A 19,797-nucleotide genomic window follows, 5' to 3' on the forward strand; every position below is an offset into this window, starting at 1 on the left:
AGAGTAGAATCTCAAAATCATAGAGAATAGTAGAATCTGAAGGGTGTGGAATACTAAAAGCTTAGTCTTTTACAGTCGTTAAGATTTCTAGAACCTGAGGGCACTGAATTGTGGATTTGGAGAAAAACTGGAGTCCGGCTAGCTGAGAACAAGTGTCCGTGACCTACAGCTGGGCTCACCTTGCCTGCAAAGCCCATGGTAGGCACCACATCGCTCAGCCATCCTTTCTGTATCGGCAGGTCCCTTGTGGGGAAAATGCATGGGTCTGGGCAGGACAGTGGACGGAGGGAGGGAGGGACAAATGTGTGTGTGTGTGTGTGTGTGTGTGTGTGTGTGTGTGCGCGCGCACGCCATGTACAGGGAGCCCGGGAGCTGGGTGTGATGGAGGTGGGGGGAGGGGGAGACTGGAGACTGACTGGGGGGCAAAACCGGTGAGAAGTGCCCCTCACTCCACCTCAAGAGACCAGCACTGGCGGCTGCCACGCCTCCCAGCCAGGGGATGGGAGCGTGAGAGGCCCCTTCCGGCCAGGAGAGGAGGCGATGAAGGAGCCCCGCCCGCAGCACGCAGAACGCCCAGGCACACAGCCCTGCAGGCGCGGTGTCAGAGCCCCTCCGAGTCCCCTCAGGTGCACAGGGCAATGAGCACACGCAACCACGCCCTCTCCGGGCACACGCGCCTCCCCTGCTGGGCCACGTGCGCACACGCTGGGCTCACAAGGCACATTCGTCCAAGCTCTGCGGGGACCTGGGCATCCCCTACAGGGACCCACATGTGCACACGCACCCCTCAGAGTCCTTTACGTACGTGGGCACGAGACTCTCACGCTCGCGCCCAGGCACACAAACACTATGTGGGCCCCTTACGGGAGCAGCTGCCGACGCAGACACACACAGTGTTCTGATCGCTGCCGGCCTCCCAGGGCACACCCAGAATCAGACACACGCATGCCACATCCAAGCAGGCGGCCACACATAGTTCCTATACACACTCACCCCACACCCCACACCCACTAAGGCAGCTCAGGCAGTCCGTCGAGGACGGCAGCGGTTAGGGGGCTCCTCTGACGGGCCCTTGCTTCACGGGAACCCCCTGGCTCGCCCACCCCAGCTCCCAGGGCAGCAGTAACGCCTGGTACCGGGCGGGGCATGAGTCCAGCTCTCGTCTGCTCCCCGAAGCAAAGAGGAAAGACTGAGGGAGGGAAGGAAGGAAGGATTTCCCTGTAGAGATGGCAGGTGACATGTGACAAGAAGTAGGGACCTCAGAGAGGTCAAAGCCACCACAGAGGAGTCAGTCGGAGTCACCCCCCCTACCCCAGACTGGCCCCTGGCCCAAGAGAGCCACCTGTCCCTGCCTCACCCACAGAGCACTGACTGGGTCCCTGGAGTCCTGGGAGCATGCGGTCCTGGCCCGGTCTTGATCTCCAGGATGCTGGGGCTCGGGGTGGTACTCACGGGTGCAGGCTGCAGACGGTGGGTCCAGGGCCGCACGGTAGTAGCTGAGGTCGCAGGGGCAGGCCTGGGCAGCGGGGGCTGCAGAGTGGCTGTGGGGAGGGCAGCGGGCGCAGAGCTGGTCCCCGGGGGCCGACTTGTAGAAGCCCAGCTCACAGGCTGTGGAGGACAAGGCGGCTTCGGGTGAGCCAGCCGGGCCACCCTGGCAGGCCTCAGGGCAGCTTTCCCTCTGACCCAAGGCTTCCAGTGGGATCTCCCGAGGGACGCGGGTGTAGCCCTTCAGCATCACCAGGTCCCACCCTCATCTGCAGATGGAGGGACCGAAGCGCAGAGAGAGGGCCTGTGACTTACACAGGGTTGCACAGCTAGTCGGGGGCAGAACTGAGGCTGGGACCCCGACACCTGAGTCCCGGCCCCGAAGTCGGCACAGGAAAGAGCCTCGTCAAACCAGAGTCACGTCTCCTGCTGCGGCCCTTCCCACCCAGGCCTGTCTCCAGCCTGAATCTGTCCATCACCGGACACCGGGCCCTCACCCGGGCAGTGAGTGAGACACTGCCTCGGGTGTGGGGGTCAGGAGGCTCAGCATCCAAGGGTTGGGGTTGGGACTTGGGTAGGAACGAAAGCTGGAAGGGAATGGGGCGGGTGGGAATGTGACTGGAAAAGAGACCCAGGCGATAGGACCCCTATAAAAATATAGATTCCAGGCCCCACCACGGCCAGCCAGTTAGAAGAGCCAGGCGTGGGGCCTGGGGATCTGTTTTCCAAGCTCCCCAAGCAATGCTGACTGTCCAGGACTCGCAGGCTCCCGCCCCTCCCAGAGCCTGTCACCGTGAACGGGACTGACCAGTCTTGCACGTGACCTTCTCCCCGGCCTCCGCCACACCTGCTTCATCTCTCACCTGGACGACCCAGCCTCCAGCCTTGCCTCCCCAGTCCCCAGTCCCAGCTGCCAGTGTGACTGCCATTCATTCTGCCCTCACAGAGCCAGCGCCTTGGAGTGTGGTAAACGAGGCCGTGATCATTGCCAGGAAGGAAATAAAGCGGGTGAGGTGGCAAAGGGCAAATTGTGCGAGGAGCTACTCTCTCAGGGAAGGAAATGGTATTTGAATCGTGTCTAAGCAGTAAGAAGTTGTCAGCCACACAGGGAGTGGGGGTATTCTACGTTATGGAACTCCCTAAAACGACACCTGACTTGGTCACTGCCGGTTCACACCCTCACGGCCTAACAATAAAGCGTGGCAGGCACAGCCCTCCCGCAGCCTCCTCCAGTGTCACCTGTCACTCGCCATCCACAGGCCAAACTAAAGGACCGGCCACTCCCCACACCCAGCAGGTTGTTTCCTGCGTCGGGGCCTTTGCACGTGCTATGCCTTCTTCCTGGGATGGCTTGTCCTTTTTGTCCACCTGTCAAACTCTCAAGATTCATCTTCCTGTCCCTTGGAACGAAGCCTTTCTCCACACCTCCACGTGTATGCACACACACACATATGCAGGTGCGTAGAAACAACTCCTCCCTGCCCCACTTCTGCAGTCCCTGCTCAGTATCGCCACCGATAACACTATGGCTGTACTTGTGTATCGGTACGTCTGGCCCTCCTCCTAAACCGGAAGGTGCTTGTGGGCAGCTCCTGGTGAACAAGGGCAGGGCTGCCCTATTCATCTCAAACTTCCTAGAGTCTGGCTCGGAGCAGAAGCGGTCAGTGCCACGTTTTCAAAGTGAGCTAATCCCGCCGTGATCTGCTCTGCAGCAGGGAGAGATCCTGGGAGTTCAAGGAGGACCAAATGCCACCTAGCCGGGTGGTCCTCAGCTGCACCACGGACCTGACCTCCTTTGCAACAGGGACCACCGGGAAGTTCACTGTGTATTATAACAGCTAAAATCAAGTTAATTTGTAAAATGCTACAGGCTTGAGAGAAGACCCGGCATCGGGAGAAATGATACCGCTTCCCAGACTCAGAGGGGGTGGAGCCAGAAGAGGCTCACAGGTTGGAGAGTTGGTGAACGTGTGCCTCAGTTTTGAGACTTCTTCCCTCCCACCCCTGGAGAGACCCACGAGGGCTCAGGGCTCGCTGGGAGCTCCGGGTTGTGGGGCTCCTAGCTGACACACTGTGATCTCACCTCCTCCTCCCAGAAGCCCTCCGGGAGACAAAGCCCTGGGGCACAGCCTAGGAGCCTTCCTCCAGGCCCAGGAATGGGGCAGAGGAAGGTTTTGCGCTTCATCGGCAAACATTTGTTGAGCCTGTTGTTGAGCTGAATGACAGTGACCCATGTCGGCTAGCAGTTTGGGGACCATTCGCTCCTTCCTCCCCTCATTTATTCCTTCACCCACATTTATTGAGATTCTACCATGGAGCCGAGATACGAGGAGTCGGTCCTGCTCTCAATGTGCCGTCAGAGCAGTGAGAGGCACACAGCACACGTATGGTGACACCCTGGGGTGATTCATGGCATAAAGCAAGCACAGCACGACAGCCTGCGGGTCTTGAGCCCCTGGCCGTTCAGAGTCCATCTGGTTCTTGTCAGTTAAGAGCGGAAACTTGGAAGCAGGCTGCCTGGGCTCCTCTTCTGCTCTAGGCGAAGGGACGCTAGGCAGCCTGCTGGGCCTCAGTTTCTTCATCTGTAAAATGGGGATAATAATAGTCCCCCACCTCCCAGGGCTGTTGTGAGGATGGCATGAGCAAATGCATGTGAATTCATGTCAGGACAGCGCCCGGCACTTATCACGATGCTACGTGGCTGCCATTAATACATTTGTTTGGCAGAGAGGAAACCGGCGGAGTGCCTTGCTCTAGGCTCCTCGCTGGGCCAGAATGCAAACCCAGGTGGGGGAGCCTCTGGAGCCCGGGCCTTTCCCCCACCAGCCTCTCAACATGGACCGGGACTTAGAGATGGCCTGGCCATTCTGCCGCTCACCGATGGGCGGTTCTCACGCGCTCTGCTAATACCCATATGGCTGTAACGTGTCAGAGCCAGATTAATCCGCGCAATGAAAATAAAATAATCTTTAATAAGAATACTAATCACCAGGCCTCGGGGAGCCCGGAGACCTGGAGGAAGAGCCGGGAATTAATGGCCAAGACAGATGGAGCGGCCCTGGGCAGGGGCCCGGCCCCGCCCGTCGACCCAGGGTGCTTCCGGAGTCTGCGTGGCCCGCGTGTCGGCCGGGAGCCAGGCGGGGCTGCTGCCCCTGCCGAGGGCACCTTGCCCAGGCCGCCTGTCAGGCCGGCAGCTGCCTGAGGCCCCACCACCTCTCCCCTCTCCCCCGCCAAGAGCCTGAGATTTGACAAATAAGGTGTCTGCCGGTGGATGACCAAAGGAAATTAATTCTAAATCAGATTTTAAACACAGTCAGGAAGGCAAAAGAGCTCGTCGCTCACGCTCCCCCTCCGAAACGAGACGCTCTGATATTTATAGAAAAATGATTAGGGCCTCGGAGGGTGGTTTGTATTCTGCGTCCAGGTGACGGGAAGGACGGCAACCAGGACTTCAGACTCGGGGCTGCTGCTCTGCTGGGTGATGTTCTGAGAGGTCTCTCCCCTTCCTGGCAGGGAGGGGGCTGCAGCCAGCTGTGGGGGGGTGGGGCCTGGGTCTGGAACTGTGTTGTGAGGGGACCGCTCTGCTCAAGGAGTTGGGAGATCTGGGATGCAATCACACCCCTAGCTGTGTGCGCTTGGGCCAGTCACATCACCTCTCTGGGCCTCCATTTCCCCACTGGCAGACTGGACGAGCTCCGCCTGGCTCTGACGTTCTTCTGTGGGTCTCTGAGGCCTGAGGGGTCTCGGTGAGGCCTCAAAGAGCCGGGCGACTGGCTTGGTCCCTTTCCCATGGGCTTTCACTGTCTTCTCTGTCAAACTGAGTGCTTCCCGGCCACTTCTGAGGAGAGCGGTGAGGGTGAAACCAGGGGGAAGGGAGGCCGGGAGGGAGGCCATTGCCGTGGGCCGGCCCCTGCTGCAGGCCTCAGGCTCTGGATCCCCTCCTTTTGCTAGAAGGAAGGTGGAGGGTTCAGGCTGGGCAGGCGGGGACCCCAGGGCCCAGCCTTCCTCCTCAACGGTTTGCTCAGAGACAAGTGTCTGATGGAGAAGCCAGGGGCCCACGGTCCTCAGGGAGTCCCACGCAGGTGGATCGGCGGTGGAGGGGAGCCGCAGCTTTGAGAGGACAACTCAAGCAGCCCAGAAGGGCACCCCCAGTCTGTTCCCAGCTCCTGCTTGGCCCCCCAGCCTCCTCACTCTCAGGGTACCCACCCAAGGAGGGGTGAGGATGGGGACTGCTGGCAGGGCCTCGCATGGGGGGGGGCTCAGTTTCAGACCCACGTTGCTTCTTCAAAGGAGGTTACACAGACCATCACAGAAACCCGCGACAGGAGTGAGCGAAGTCTCTCCCCGTGCCACCTACCACTGGTATCCCGTCCCCAAACCTCACTGCCTGCCGTGCGTTAGGAATTAATATTTTTTATAAAACCTGTAATTATCTCGCAACTGGCATAATTATGTTGTATTGTGATTTAGATGTAAAATTCGAAACGTGCCACCATTGCCTAACCCTGCTTTGACATTTCTTTGTTATTTTTTATTAATGTGCCAGTGCTGCCAGGAAACGAGACTGGCCTCGGCCTCTCCCAGCCCTGGGACGGTCCTGCTGCTCGGGACTTGGGAGCTTCTTTTTTTTTAATTTTTTTTATTTTTATTTTTGAGAGAGAACAGAGCTATGAATGGAGGAAGGACAGAGAGAGGGGGACACAGAATCCGAAGCAGGCTCCAGGCTCCGAGCTGTCAGCACAGAGCCTGATGCGGGGCTCGAACTCACAAACTGAGATCATGACCTGAGCTGAAGTCAGACACTCAACCGACTGAGCCACCCGGGCGCCCCGGGACTTGGGAGCTTCTACCAGGAGTCCTGCCCTTGACTCGCTGTGGGACCTTGGGCAAAACACACTCCCTCTCTGCGCTCCACTCCCCACCCCTGTCAAACAAGGGGGCTGGAGCAGCACCGGAGACCCCCGATCCCCCAGTCAGGAAGACCAGTCTCCCTCCCACGAGCAAGTGTGTCCCACGGCACGCCGGACAGACAAGGGGCTTACTTGCACCAGAGTGGGGGCCAGCGGCTGACCTTGAGCAGGTATCCGCTGAGCAGCTGGCCTGATTATTATGGCCTGTGCTATGCCAGTTCCTAACTGCTCTGATGTTACCCCAGAGAGAAGGGCGGTGGGGTCTGGCAGAAGGCTCTAGGGACAGAGGGAGCAGCTGAGGGCTCTGGAGGGAGCCAGCCTGGGATCAGAGCCCTACTCTGTGACTTAGGTGGAAGGGGCTCAGTTTGTTGCATCTGTAAGATGGGGAGACACGACCTCACTCAGAGGACTTTTGTAAGCATGAGAAAGTGTGTGAACTCCCCGGCCGCACGGACTCCCTGTGCCGAAACCCCCGTGCCTGGGCCACACTAGATGCTCAACAAAATGAGTAACTGCCGTGAGGAGTAAGAAGCGCTCATTCACGTGGCAAACGCTCAACAAACTGTCGCTAAGGGACTTCATTATCCGCACCAGAATGAGGGGATGTTGGAAGCCAGCTCAGGCAGGGAGAGCGCTGGTGCCGGGCCAGGGATAGGTTACATACCTACACGTGGCTCCGAGCAAGACAGACCTGACTCAGGCCCCAGCTCTACCTGTCACCAGCCGAGAGGCCTATGCAGCGACACTACCTCTCAAGCCTCAGTTTTCCCATCCGTAAAATGGAATGGTAATACCCGCCTTGCTACAGTGAGCAAATGAACTGATGTGTGAGCATCCCTTTGTGAGCTGTAAAGGCAACAGGGGTGTTTGTTATTGTAATTACCCAGTGGGAAGTTGAGAAGCACAGGGATGGCTGTGATAGGAGCCAGGAGAGGCTGGGAGCCTGGGAGCCTGAGAGCCAACTAGGCCACAGGTGATAGAACAAGTCCAGAAACAGGCAAATGTCACAGAAGGTGCTTTGGGGGTTAGGGTTCTGGAGAAGCAAAGACTCACAGCAGTTGGGAGTGCGAAGAAGGACTTCTTAAGGAAACCAGAGCCCCCCGAGAGGGGCTGGAAAGGGCCTAGTGGCTGCACGGGAGATCCTGATCCCACAGAACTACCTTGAGCATCACCTGAAATTGTCAGCCTGTGCCCTCCTCAGTCCTGTGAGCACTAAGGGGCCCTGCCTGCCTGCTGGGGCCGAGGGATGGGCCCCGTCCCAATTCCTATCTGGGGCCAGGCCCTAGTCTCTCTGCTCCCTGCACAGGAACCTCCTCCTTCCCCAGGAGAACCAGTGGTCCCAACAGCAGGCTTCACTATGCTCTGAGTGGCTGAGCTGTCGCGTGCCCAGCCCCCGGGGAGGCCAAGGAAGGGCAGAGGGCAACCAGGCAGAGACCAGTACAGCTGGGTCACCAGCTGTCTGTCCAGCCGACTCTCCCGGTGACCCGGGTGCTTGGGATGCCTCGTGACACTGCCCCCAGAGGGGCACAGTGGAAGCATGAGGCACGTCCACGCAGCCTGGGGTGTGGGTCCTGCTCTCAGTCTCTGGCGTGGGAACCCCAGCAGCATGCTCATGGGGAGACAGGTGCCACGCTGCTGCCTTCTCCGCCTTCCCCTTCACAAGGACCTTGGCTGTCCCCTCCCACAGGTCCCTGGGTAAGATCCCCACCCCCCCAAACACCGGCAGGCTGGTCCAGGTGCCCCAGTGACACACCCAACCTAGAGAGTACCCCCTGGGTGCCCCAGACTGCACTCATTCACCCACGGACTGGTTCCACTTCCCTCCACTCCGTACAAGTTTGGCGGTTTTAAGCACAGACTCCGGTGCCAGACTTCTGGGTTCAAGTCACAGCTCTGCCACTCCCGCGCTGTGTGCCCCCGGGCAAGTTCCTTTGCCTCTCTGTGCCTCTGTCTCCTTGTCTATGAAACCAGGATAAGAGTAGCTTCTATGTCACAGGGGAGGCCCGGAGACTAAATGAGTTAATATGTGAAAAGTGCCTAAAACGATGCCCGACACACGTGAGCTCCTAGAATCGTTCCCTCGCACAGGTATGTGCCCGAGCACACGGGCGTGCTTAGACGTACCCCTCCACGGCGCCCACAGAGGGCGCCGCCCGGCTGCGGCGTGCCTGCCTCCGTTCTCTCTGCCCTGCTCCCACACACACGCTCCCACGCACGCAGGCGGCCTGGTGTATTCGCTGACCCACGAACCCTGGAGGGTCACCCATCTTCCCAGGTGCTGAGCTCGCCGCCCGGATCCCTGCCGACCGCCACGGCCCCCACGCCCCGCCCGGACTGAGCCCACGTGCCCCCCGCGTGGCGCACTCACCCACGCAGGCGTCCCGCCGCTCCTCGTAGCCAGCGCTGCACACGCACTTGCCAATGGGCACCAGCCACTCGCCCTCGGCGCTGCAGTACATCTTGGGCGTGTCCCGCTCCTCAGAGTGCCGCACGCACTGGCCCCGCACCTCCACCAGCGAGGACGAGTCGGCCCCCGTCACCGCCTCCGAGAAGGCAGCCAGGTTGCGCACCATGGTGGGGCACTTCTTGTAGTAGATGCGGAGAGACAGGATGGCGAGGCACGCGCCGATGTCCTGGAAGGCCAGATAGAAGCCGCGCTTGCTGAGGGGGCCCACGCCGCGCACCTCCGTGTTGAGCTTGAGGCGCCGCACGCCCAGGTCGGCCCCCGTGAAGCTCTCGTCGGCCGCAATGGTGTCGATCTTGAGGAACTTGCTCTCCTGCGTGCTGGCGCCCAGGTCACGGTCCGACTCCAGGTAGTAGAGGTTGAAGGTCTCCTTGCAGGTGCCCAGCACGCCGGGCATGCTGTTGCAGTCACGCAGGGTGAACTTGATCTCGGCGTAGACACGCCGGGCACCGTCGCGGGGCACCCAGCTCGTGCGCAGCCAGTTGTTCTGGTTGGGGCTCATGACGTTGCACACCTGGTACGTGTGGATGGGCTGGAAAGACTCGTCCACCTCGTTGATGGAGTCCCACTGCGGGCAGAGAGAGCACAGCGCTGACGCGAGAGGCAGCACCTCGCCCTCTCCTGCCGGTCGCCCCGGCCACGTGCCACGTGCAACATGCATGGCCCCGGGGGCATCCTGGGGAAGAAGATGGAACTTGGGTCTCTGCCCTCGGGTTGCTGACCTCCTACTGGACTGTCACAGCCGTCAGGCACTCTAGAGAGCTCCACATCCTTCTGGGAAAGCGTGTTTTGCTGCATTGGAGCAAAGACAGGCTCAGACGTGTGAGCCACATGTCTGAGGTCACCCGGCTGGTGACCGGTGGAGCCAGCACTGGAACTGATGCCAAAGCTACAAAATCCAACCTTGTTTCTACATGGCGACTCCAAACACTCCCGGGGGGGGGGGGGGAGTTTGGGGGTATTCTGTTTGAGTGATTCAGGGAGCCCACGGGTCCAGTTTCCATATCAGTCGCCGGAGGGATCTTTCTAATTCGTGAACCTGACTATGCCTCAGATCCTTGAGAAAGGGAGTACTAGGATGTGGGGACGTTGAATGTGGTGGTTTCTGGGCCAGGCGCTAGCCAGGTTATCAGTGATTCAGAAATAAATCAGACACAATCAACAGAGCGAAAGGCAACATCCCTGCGCATCACGTGTCTGGTAAGGGATTAATATCCAGAATATATAAAGAACTCCTACAACTCAACAACAAAGCAGCAAACAGCCCAATTTAAAAAATGGGCAAAGGACTTGAATAGACGTTTCTCCAAAGAATATATACAGATGGTCAAATACTACATGGAAAGATGCTCACCATCCCTAATCATTAGGGTAAATACAAATCAAAACCACAATGCAATACCACTCCACACACACACACACTAGGATGGCTACTATCAAAACAACAGAAAATAACGAATGTAGGTGAGGATGTGGAGAAACTGCCTGTGCCCTGTTGGTGGGAAGGTAAACTGGTGCAGCCACCGTGGAAAACAGTATGGAGGTTCCTCGGCAAGTCAAAAATAGAACTACCCTACGGTCCAACAACTCTACTTCTGGGAATATATACACAAAAGAATCAAAGGCAGCGTCTCAAATACTTACACACTCATGTTCACAGCAGCGTTATTCACAACAGCCAAAAGGTAGAAATGACCCAAATGGGTCCATCGTTGGATGAATGGGTAAACAAAATGCGGTATATCCAAACAATGGGATATTATTCGGCCTTGAAAAAGAAGGAAATCCAGATGCATGCTACGACATGGGTGAACCTTGAGGATATTCTACAAAGTGAAAGAAGCCAGTGAAGGAACATATATTTTATGATTCCACTTATATGAGGCACTTAGATCCACGGAAACAGAAAATGGAATGGTGGTTGTCAGGGGCCGGGGGGCTGGGGAATGGGAGGCTGGTGTTTCATGCGGACAGAGTTTCAGTTTGGGAAGATGAAAGTTCTGGAGATGGATGGTGGTGATGGTCACACGACACAGTGAATGTACTTAATGCCACTGAATTGTACACTTAAAAAGCGGTTAGAATGTGGTTCGGAAATTTTATGTTATGTGTATTTCACCACAATTGTTTTTTTAAACCCAGTTCAACGGCTTCATTAAATTTTTTTTTTTTAATGTTTTAGAGAGAGAGTGAACGGGGGGGCGGGGCAGAGGGAGAGAGAGAGAGAGAGAGAGAGAGAGAGAGAGAGAAATCCCACGCAGGCTCCACATTTAGAGCCTACGCAGGGCTCGATCTCACAACCCTGGGATCATGACCAGAGCCGAAATCAAGAGTCAGACGCTCAACCAGTTGACCCACCCAGGTGCCCCTACCACAACTTTTTTAAAAACAAGGAAAGCAACATGCCAGAAATACTCCCTCCCCTTGACCATCTCACAGTGCATCAGACGGTGCTCTATGCCAAAGAGGTTGGGCATCCAGAGGGGGGTGGAACTTCCTGCAGGCTGAAGCAGGAAGCTCTTGCAGGGGGAGTATGAGCAATGTCCCACGAGCACCGAATAGCCCAGTCTGGACACAGAAGATTCACCTCCAAGATCCAGTGTTGACAAATGAGCCAGGAGCCAAGAGATCAAGACCTCTTGGTCTCTAACCTGCTGTGTGACCTCGGGCAAGCTCCCATTCCTCTCTGGGCCCCAGCTTCCTCAACTGCAGAATGCTGGTTGGCCAGAAGCAGTTATTGTGGGCTGAGTTCAGTGGACTCTTGATGGCCCCAAGGAAGGGCTGGGGGCTGAGGGCAGATGGAGGGGAGGGGCTCCGGGTCCCTGCCTTGGCTCTGCCAGAGATGCAATGCGTTGCTGTCCTTTCTCGGGCCTCTATGGGCAGTTGCCCTTGAACTAGAGATCCTCTTACTTAAGGGGGGTGGGAGGTAAAAACTGCTCCTCATGATGTTCTGAGAATCTGTGGGGCTCTGAGTAATTCACAAGGGTTGGAGTGGGGCCTCGGGGGTCTGAAGTCTGACAAAAGCCCCTCCATCTCTCCTTGTCTTGGCCAGCCACGTGGTCTCTACCCTCAGTGCCCACCCCTGTAAAATGGGGCTCAGACAGGCCCGCCTCAGTGAGGCTCGAGAGGACGAAAGACGTAGGCTGCCAAGTGCTTTGGCTTGGGCCTGGCCCAGCAAGGCACCAGAGGAACAGGACTCCTACAACGCCGACCCAGCAGCATCTTCCTAGCCCACCGGCGCCTGCCTCCGGGCCCCCTGGGGAAGAGGTCCGCGGTGTGCCAGCCTCACCCGAGAGTTGATGCCTCCTACACCCCCTACCCCTACAGGGCCCCCCTGTGCCCCCCACTGCAGCCAGGGCCTCTGGGCAGCGTGGTGTCACATCTGGGGTTAAAGTCATTGTCACAATTAACGGAGCACCAAAGAGCCAGCCAGCTGCTCCCTGTCTGTTTCCTGCCAGGAACCTGGATAAATTAATCAGCTCCATCTGAGTCCGCTCCAGCCGCCCTACCGGTGCCAATGGCCTGGCCTTGCCCTGCCGGCCCCAGGGGCTGCTGCAGACACCCAGAGAGGCACGAATTCCTGGAGGCTGGTGCAAGGATGGAATGAGCCTTGTTCTCCACCCCGGCACCGGCCCCCACCACTGCTCTGCAACTCCGTCCTCTGTCTGGAACAGAATGCCCTGGACCAGCTGTGCAGCCCTGGGCACATCACCTCCCCTCTTTGAAGCTTGTGCTCCCGTGAAATTGGCGGGGAGGGGCTGATTCCAGCCCCTCCCACCTACTCCAGGGGATCAGGTGAGACAACAGAACGTGACTTTCATCCCATGGCAGCATCAGCAGTTAATTCACCAGAAGAGGGGGAGTGCATCCCAACGTGTGGAGGGAGGGGCACATCCTGATTAAGAGTCTGGGTCCTGGGGCCAGACTCCCCCCAACCTTAGCAGAGTTGCTTAACTTCTCAGGGCTTCCGATTTCTCACCAGGAAATGTCCCTTTCATGCATCCTCATTGATGGCAACTGCGATCATCCCCGTGTTATAAACGGGGAGGTGGAGGCGAGGTAAGTGACTTGCCTGAGTCACACTGATTAAAGGCAGCAGCGTAATGGCTCATCCAAGACCCAGACTCTTGGCTCCTAGGCCGTGCAGCCTTGCCTGACAATCTGGTCATTTTGCTGACGCTGGAGACAGCCCTGGATGACCCTTGTTCCCAGGCTATTTAGGAAACTTCAGAATCAGAGGGGTGCCTGGAACACAAGGACCACGTCCACAGGCTCCCTAGCCAGCTGGGCAGGAGAATCACCTGGAAAGTTTATGAAACAAAAGATTCCCAGGCACCTCCCCAGACCCCCTGGATGCAGGGATCTGTATGCCTCACCTGTTAGCCTGGAACAGGCTCGACATCCAGAGTTTGGGACCCAGGGATCTCACCCAGCCTTCCTTCCTCTCTGGACAAGCCCATTCTCCAGGTCCCATAAAGGTGGAAGGTGGCCCCTGGCTGAGCAGACAACGCTGGTTTGCCTCCCACCCCCTCACAATGAGGACACAGACCAAAGAGAACACCAGGGACTCAGCACAGGCTCCGGGCCGGAGAGACTGGAGCTTGAGTCCACCGTTTGGAACCTGCCTGATGGTGGACAAATTATTTCTTGCTGCTCTGAGCCTCAGTTTCCTCATCCGTGAAATGGGGTGGCTGTACCTACTCACAGGATGGGTTGTGGGGATTACGAGATAATGTCTGTGAATTATTCAGAACTATGTGAATATACGTTATTTGTTCTAACTCCTAAACAAGTAAGGTAACTCTGAGCCATGCTTTAGAGCATTCTGCAAGCAAACAAGCCTTAGATTTCCAGAAAATCATCGACAAGTCTGGTCACGCTCCCCACCTGCTTAAAACCTTTACAATTCCTTGTTACTCTAAAAACCAAGTCCTAAGTTCTGAGTAGGACAGAGGGACAGAGACACCCAGAGCCAACCTGGGGCCAGGCCCACTGCTTCCTGGCTGCTGAGTCTCAGGGGAAATGCTGACCCAGCCATCAGCCAGGCAGTCACCCACTCAAAGGTCGGCCCCCCCGCCACTGGCAGAGCTGGCCCACTTTATCAAGCCCTTTCTCACCCATGCTCACCCCTGGGAGACAGCCATCTGGGGGCACACACAGAGGAGTATTCCACAAAGAGAGACTGAGGCCCAGGGAGGTACAGAGATACCCCAAAGACCCAGCCTTTACCCTCAGGCAGGGCTGACCTGCTCTGGCAGAAAGGAGTTCCCTCCTGGTTCTTAGGCCCATGTGGCCTGCCTGTGAAGCTCCCTGAAGCCTGCTGCATGGGGGCTGATGACAATGGACTCAGCTTACTGCTGCCAGGACACGAAACCTCCAGGGAGAGAAGAGGGGGGCTCTGTCCTGACCCCAGCCACAGCCCACAAATGACCCAGACGAAAACACCACCCTGGAATGCCTGTGTGGCTCAACGGGGTAAGTGTCCAACTCTCGACCTCAGGGTCATGAGTTCAAGCCCCGAGCTGGGCTCCACACTGGACATGAAACCTACTTAAAACAAACTAAAACCCTATCACTTGAAACCTACTTAACTAAACAAAAACCCTACCCCAAAGTGAAGACATACCCCTACTCCCTTCATGAACACTAACTCTTGACATCAACATCGCCCTCATCATCATTAATATCATTCCCCTCATCTCCAGAGCCGCGGAAGCCAGTGTTCATGAAACAAGTCATGCGTACTCGATGTGCCTGTGTCTATGGCGGGGATGTGAGGGTGCGTTTCTGAGCACCCTTGCAGGAGGACACGTATGTGACATGTAACTGACACACACTAATAACGATGACAGTGCCCAGTGAGGGCACACCATGTGCCAGGCACGGTGCCCAGACCAGGTGTCACCTCCCCTCACCCTTGCAGCAAACCCCATGACACTGTCACAGGCACATCCCTTCTAACAGCTGGGGAACTGGGACTCAGGGAGTGAAGTGGTGACCACCAGGGCCACCCGTTTGTCGATGGCAGAATCGGGCCTCTGCCAGGCTCACGGGTTCACTTTGGCTTGACTGCCCTGCTCACCCTGGGATCTGGATAAGACACGTGGAGGGACGGGGACGGTGCAGCGTTGTCCCTGGACACCCTGAGGTTACCGCGCCAGCTCCCCGGGAAGACGGGAGGGGCCCCCTGCCTGAGAGCACACAACCCAAAGAGACCTGATGGGCTCAGCCCAGGGTCACCGTGGAAGCCATATGGGCCTGGGGGTTTAACCACAGTGGGTTCTAGCAGTGCCATCCAGATGATTCTGACAGAAGAGAGAGGCAGGTGGGGGGGTCCAGGGGCCTGGACAGCTCCTGGCGAGGACGGGGCGTGAGAGGCATGAAAGGCCTGGCTGGGGCCCTTTCCTGGCCGCTCCTGGCCATTGGCACGTCCCCGGCGACCCTGGGCCCAGTTGTGGCATGTGACTCTGTAGGCCCAGAACCCAGATATAAGGATCCCACACTTGGGGCCTTATACTTAAGGACTGGCAGCCCAGCACCAGATGGTTCTGTAATCCCAAGGGTCTGCACACAGGAAAGGAAGGAAGGTAGGAAGATGGGAGGAAGGTAGGAAGGTAGGAAAGCAGGAAGGCGGAAAGGTGGGAGGGTAGGAACGAATGCATAGTGGATGGATGGAAGGGAGGAAGGAAGGAAGGGAGGGAGGGAGGGAGGAAGAAAGGGAGGGAGGGAGGGAGGAAGGAAGGAAGGGAGGGAGGAGGAAGGAAAGAATCAGTAGCTCTGTTTCTAACTGCTGTGTGGCCTTGGGTAAGTCCTTTCCCCTCTCTGGGCATCTGCTTCCTTTTGATCTATCTGATGATAAGACTGTGAGTCAGAGCCTTTCTCTGCTCATAGAGGATGACGCTGGCCCCACTGCCTATCACCTACCCCATGAGCCGGATACGTGAGCCAGCCCCAGTCTCCATGGATGGTTGATGTGTCCAGCAAGTTCACTGTAAAACAGGAGACAAGAAAGCATCAGCCCCTGGGACACCCTTCCCCTGTCCCACAGAGCAGCCCCACCTGGCCATACAGGTCTTCACTCAGGCCAGCCCACACCAGCTCTGTGTCTGTGGTCTTTCTCATTTCCCTTCTCCTTCAAGGCTCGGTTCGAGTTGTCCCTCTTGCCCGAAGCCTCCTTCCACCACCTCGGCCAAACCCCCAGAACACAAGCTGCCCCAAGCGCTGGGTTTCCCTGGTTGGTGATGCAGCAGGATGGTTAAGAGATGGGCTCGGGAGTCCAGGAGGCCCGGGCCAGAATCCCAGCCTTGCCACTTTAGGAGCTGTGTGTCCCTGAACAAGTCCCTCCCTGAGCCCCAGGTTCCTCCTGTGAAAAATGGGCGTGACAGTGGATCCTGTCTTACAGGGTGTTGTGAGGGACAACCTGATCCCCGTCTCTCTCGTGGGACACAACAGCATCCAAAAGCACCCACCAACATCCACACTCTGCGGTCATCTGTCCCACAGGAGGACTGGCCCCGGCTTTGCAATCACCACCGTCTCGCTGGAGATGCCTGGCACCTAATAAGTCCTCCGTGCACGTCTGATGCGAAGAGATTGGGAGGAGTAAGAGCGGCCTCTCGGCACCTACTATGTGCTGAGCTCTGCGAGGGGTGCTTTGGACGCCTCCTCTGTGACCTGCACAACTGCGGAGAGGTGCTGATTCTTATCTCTTTACCAATGAGAACACGGAGCCTCGGGGAAGTTCGGGAACATGCTTGGAGCCCCACAGGCGGAGCCGACAGGGCTGGTGTTCAGAGCACCTGCCGAGGCAACCGCAGACAGCGCCCCCAGCCCTGGCAGGACCCGTGAGCAGTCACCGCGGTGGAGAAAGAAGTGCTGGCCCAGAAGGCGAGTCTATTCTAAGCCAGATCCTCCAAGGGGAACCTGCAAAGCCTCCACAACACAACAGAGAAGAGCTTGCCTTTGGAACCAGACACTGCTGGGCTCATCTCTCAATGCAGCTACACAGTAGCAGGTGACCTTCACTTCTCTGACCCTCAATTTCCTCCTCTGTAAAATGGGGATAATAATACCTAGCGCTGACGGAGGGTAAACTGTGGAGCCCGGAGTCAATGCCTTATTAACGCGAATTCCCTTTCCCGAAGTCCTGCCCCTCCTGCCTCTCTCCTTGGACCTCAGACCTACCCATTCACTTTGAGGTGAGGAAGCGGCACTAACCTGTTCAGAAATCAGGGTTTGAATCTCAAATGCTGTGTGCCCTGGGTAAGTCCCTTCCCCTCTCTGGGCCCCTGCTTCCTTTGATCTATCTGGTGATGACTGTTCGGAGGGCTTTGGGTTCCACCTCCCCACGGCTTTCCATTTCGCTCTCTCTTCCCGCGCACCCCTTCTCCCAGCCTTCAATCATGGGCTTCCAACTAGGCTGGCTGGGCCAGGTTACAGAGGGTTAAAGCTGGGGACCTCCTGGAACTTTTCTGCAGGGAGGCTGGGTGTCCTTCTGCCTGTGATTTGCATAGCTCTGCGCCTGCCCCTCAAAGATGGAGACAAGTGTCTTCAGGAAATGCTGGAGTGAGGATGCTCTCTCTTATTTGCTGATTTTCTCCCTCCTCTTACCCTCCCACCCCATTGTCAGAGCCCCCAGAGGGAAGGCCGGCTGGAGAGAGAGCTCGGAGAACGAGGGTCGGGCCTCTGCCCGCCTCCCTGGGTCCCCAGGGGTCAGGTGGGATCAGGCCACGGAGCCAGCGTCCGCAGAGGGATCTCCCCTCCCCAGCCGGCCCCACGCCAGGGGCGCAGGCAGAGAGAAGCCCTCCCGCCTCCTTCCCTTCCTCTCAGGCAATGGAGAGAAAACTGGGTCAGGCAAGCTCTCTCCTCCTGCTGGCTGGTGGGAGGGGGAGGGGGCCGCACTGCAGTTTCCCCCAGACTAGCAGAGCCTAGTCCGGGGAGATGACGGGGCCGGGGACCCGGGGGCTCCCCCATTCCAACCCACATTCCAGATGGGGTCTTGGAGCCGGAGGGCCCTTTCTCCAGCTTCCCCTGAATGCAGCTCAGACCTGCCCCGACCCAGGGGCAATCAGAACAAATGTCCACCACTCAGACTCCTCCCCGCTGGAGGGTCCTGACTCTCAGGGCGGGTGGGTGTCTGCAGACCCTGCTTTCCAGACCCCTCCCACCCCAGGAAGCCTCACCACATTTGCTGCGGATTCTTGATCAGCCAGCCAGGGGGTTCAGATAATCCAAAGATAAGTCAAAAGTCGATTCTATCGGATTCAGGAAGAGCTACAGGATTCCAGGGCTGCTTGTTGTGACTCCTTCCAGAAGCTTCCCTGACCCTGCCCTCCTCTCCTCTCCCTTTGTGCCCCTCCTCCCTACCTCACACACCCTCCTAGGGGGGTCCGGGGGTGGGGTGGGGATGCAGGATGTCTGTCCAGGAAAGCTCCAGGCCCACCGGAGGTTTCTTCAGACTGGAGAGAATTCCAGTATGAGGCCCACCTGGCCCAGGCCTGAGTCCCCTTGGAAATTCAGACCCTTCTGGTCACCAGGCCTGGGCTCCCTCCTGCCTCTTGCACTGCTGGCCTATGGGTCTGTGTGACATCTGTGAAGTCAGTTCTTCTCTCTGGGCCCGGTCTCCGCATTTGCCAATGGGAGGACTGAACTCACCATCTCTCCAGGGCCTTCAGGGAACTGAATCACTTAACCCCTCTGTGCTCAGTTTCCTCATCTGCAAGATGTCTATGGGCATCCCTCTTGGGCCTACCCGCCTGGGCTGTTCTGGGAGATCAAACGGGTCCCTCTCCTGCTCTGAGAAGCACAGATAATTCCTAAGCCTTTCCTGTTCCACTGTGGAAGGCATTATGCGATTTCTTTTTTTCTCCAGCACTGTCACCTTCCCCCATTCCATTTCGCTGAGACTAATACTTAAATTGATTTACATTCCCTGAGGACGCGGTGCATGATGGTGAGGCTGGAGAATTCGGGTGGCCAGGGGATGTCAGCCAGGCTGTGAACGCCTCGGTGATCACCCCAAAGTGGTGGATAATCCACACCAGAGAGTGATAAGGGGCTATGAGCCTGGTGGGGCCTGGGGGGCATCTCTGCAGGTGCAGGGCCCTCCTCTCCCCTGGCAGGAACCTGGCGTAGGGGCACTTGGCCAGGCTGGGGCACTGCCACCTTTGCAAGAGCCCAGCTGGGAATAGACGCCCCTCCCGGAGCTCCAACAGTCTCCCTTGCCAGTCCTGGCACTATACCAGCCCAGGGATGATCCCAGGAGGGACTCGTGTCCTTCCGGAGGAAGGACTGTCCTTCGTGGAACCTATGCCTCAGGCTGTCCAACCTGCGTGGCTGCCCTCCGCCCCACTGTGGGTACCCTGCTGCATTGACTGGATGGCATGCACTGGCCCCTGGACAATGCCTAGCCCTGTCCTAGACAAAGACTTCCCTCCTGCCTCTCTTTGTGGACCTTGTCTCTTCCCCAACTGCTGCTCCTCCCCTGGACATGTCCTCTCTCTCAGGCCAGTGGCCTGCCTTCGGCAGGTGAGCCTGTTCAAAGTCACCTCTGCAGGGGGACTCTGGGGTTTGCCAGCCTGCAATTCTGGAAGGTGCTGCCTCCTTCCTGGAGAAGATAATGGAAGAGAGGAGTTGAGCATGTACTGCCCAAAGCCCAGAGCCCGGATCCCAGATGTGGACCCCTCGGCATCTACTGATGAGAAACTGTTCCCCTCCCTCCAACCCAAACCTGGGAAAACTGTCTTCTCAGGTCATAGCTCCGAGAGCCCCCAGGCCCTTCTGCCCCAATCCCGCCCTCCTCCTGGCTCACAGGCCTGACCCTCACTCAGTTCTCTTCTGGTGTCCCAGGAACCTGCACCTCATCACTAGCCGCCCAGCTGGCCCTGCTCTGCCTGCCACCTTGCCTCTTAGCTCCCTTGCTACGGTCCCTGCTCCCTA

At 57.7% G+C, this 19,797-nt stretch overlaps 1 protein-coding gene across 1 annotated transcript in view; it reads right to left on the minus strand.

The window, feature by feature from the left end:
- EPHA8 (EPH receptor A8) overlaps positions 1 to 19,797 on the minus strand; it is a 34,918-nt gene that overhangs the window by 13,257 nt on the left and 1,864 nt on the right. The window contains exons 2-4 of the mRNA XM_058718707.1: positions 15,784 to 15,848; positions 8,764 to 9,427; positions 1,453 to 1,608 (exon numbers count right to left, since the gene is read on the minus strand). Coding sequence (XP_058574690.1) covers positions 1,453 to 1,608; positions 8,764 to 9,427; positions 15,784 to 15,848 — 885 coding nt within the window. The remainder of the gene's footprint in view (positions 1 to 1,452; positions 1,609 to 8,763; positions 9,428 to 15,783; positions 15,849 to 19,797) is intronic.

The sequence above is a fragment of the Neofelis nebulosa genome, chromosome 2 (assembly GCF_028018385.1).
Source record: "Neofelis nebulosa isolate mNeoNeb1 chromosome 2, mNeoNeb1.pri, whole genome shotgun sequence".
In the NCBI taxonomy this organism is placed as follows: domain Eukaryota; kingdom Metazoa; phylum Chordata; class Mammalia; order Carnivora; family Felidae; genus Neofelis; species Neofelis nebulosa.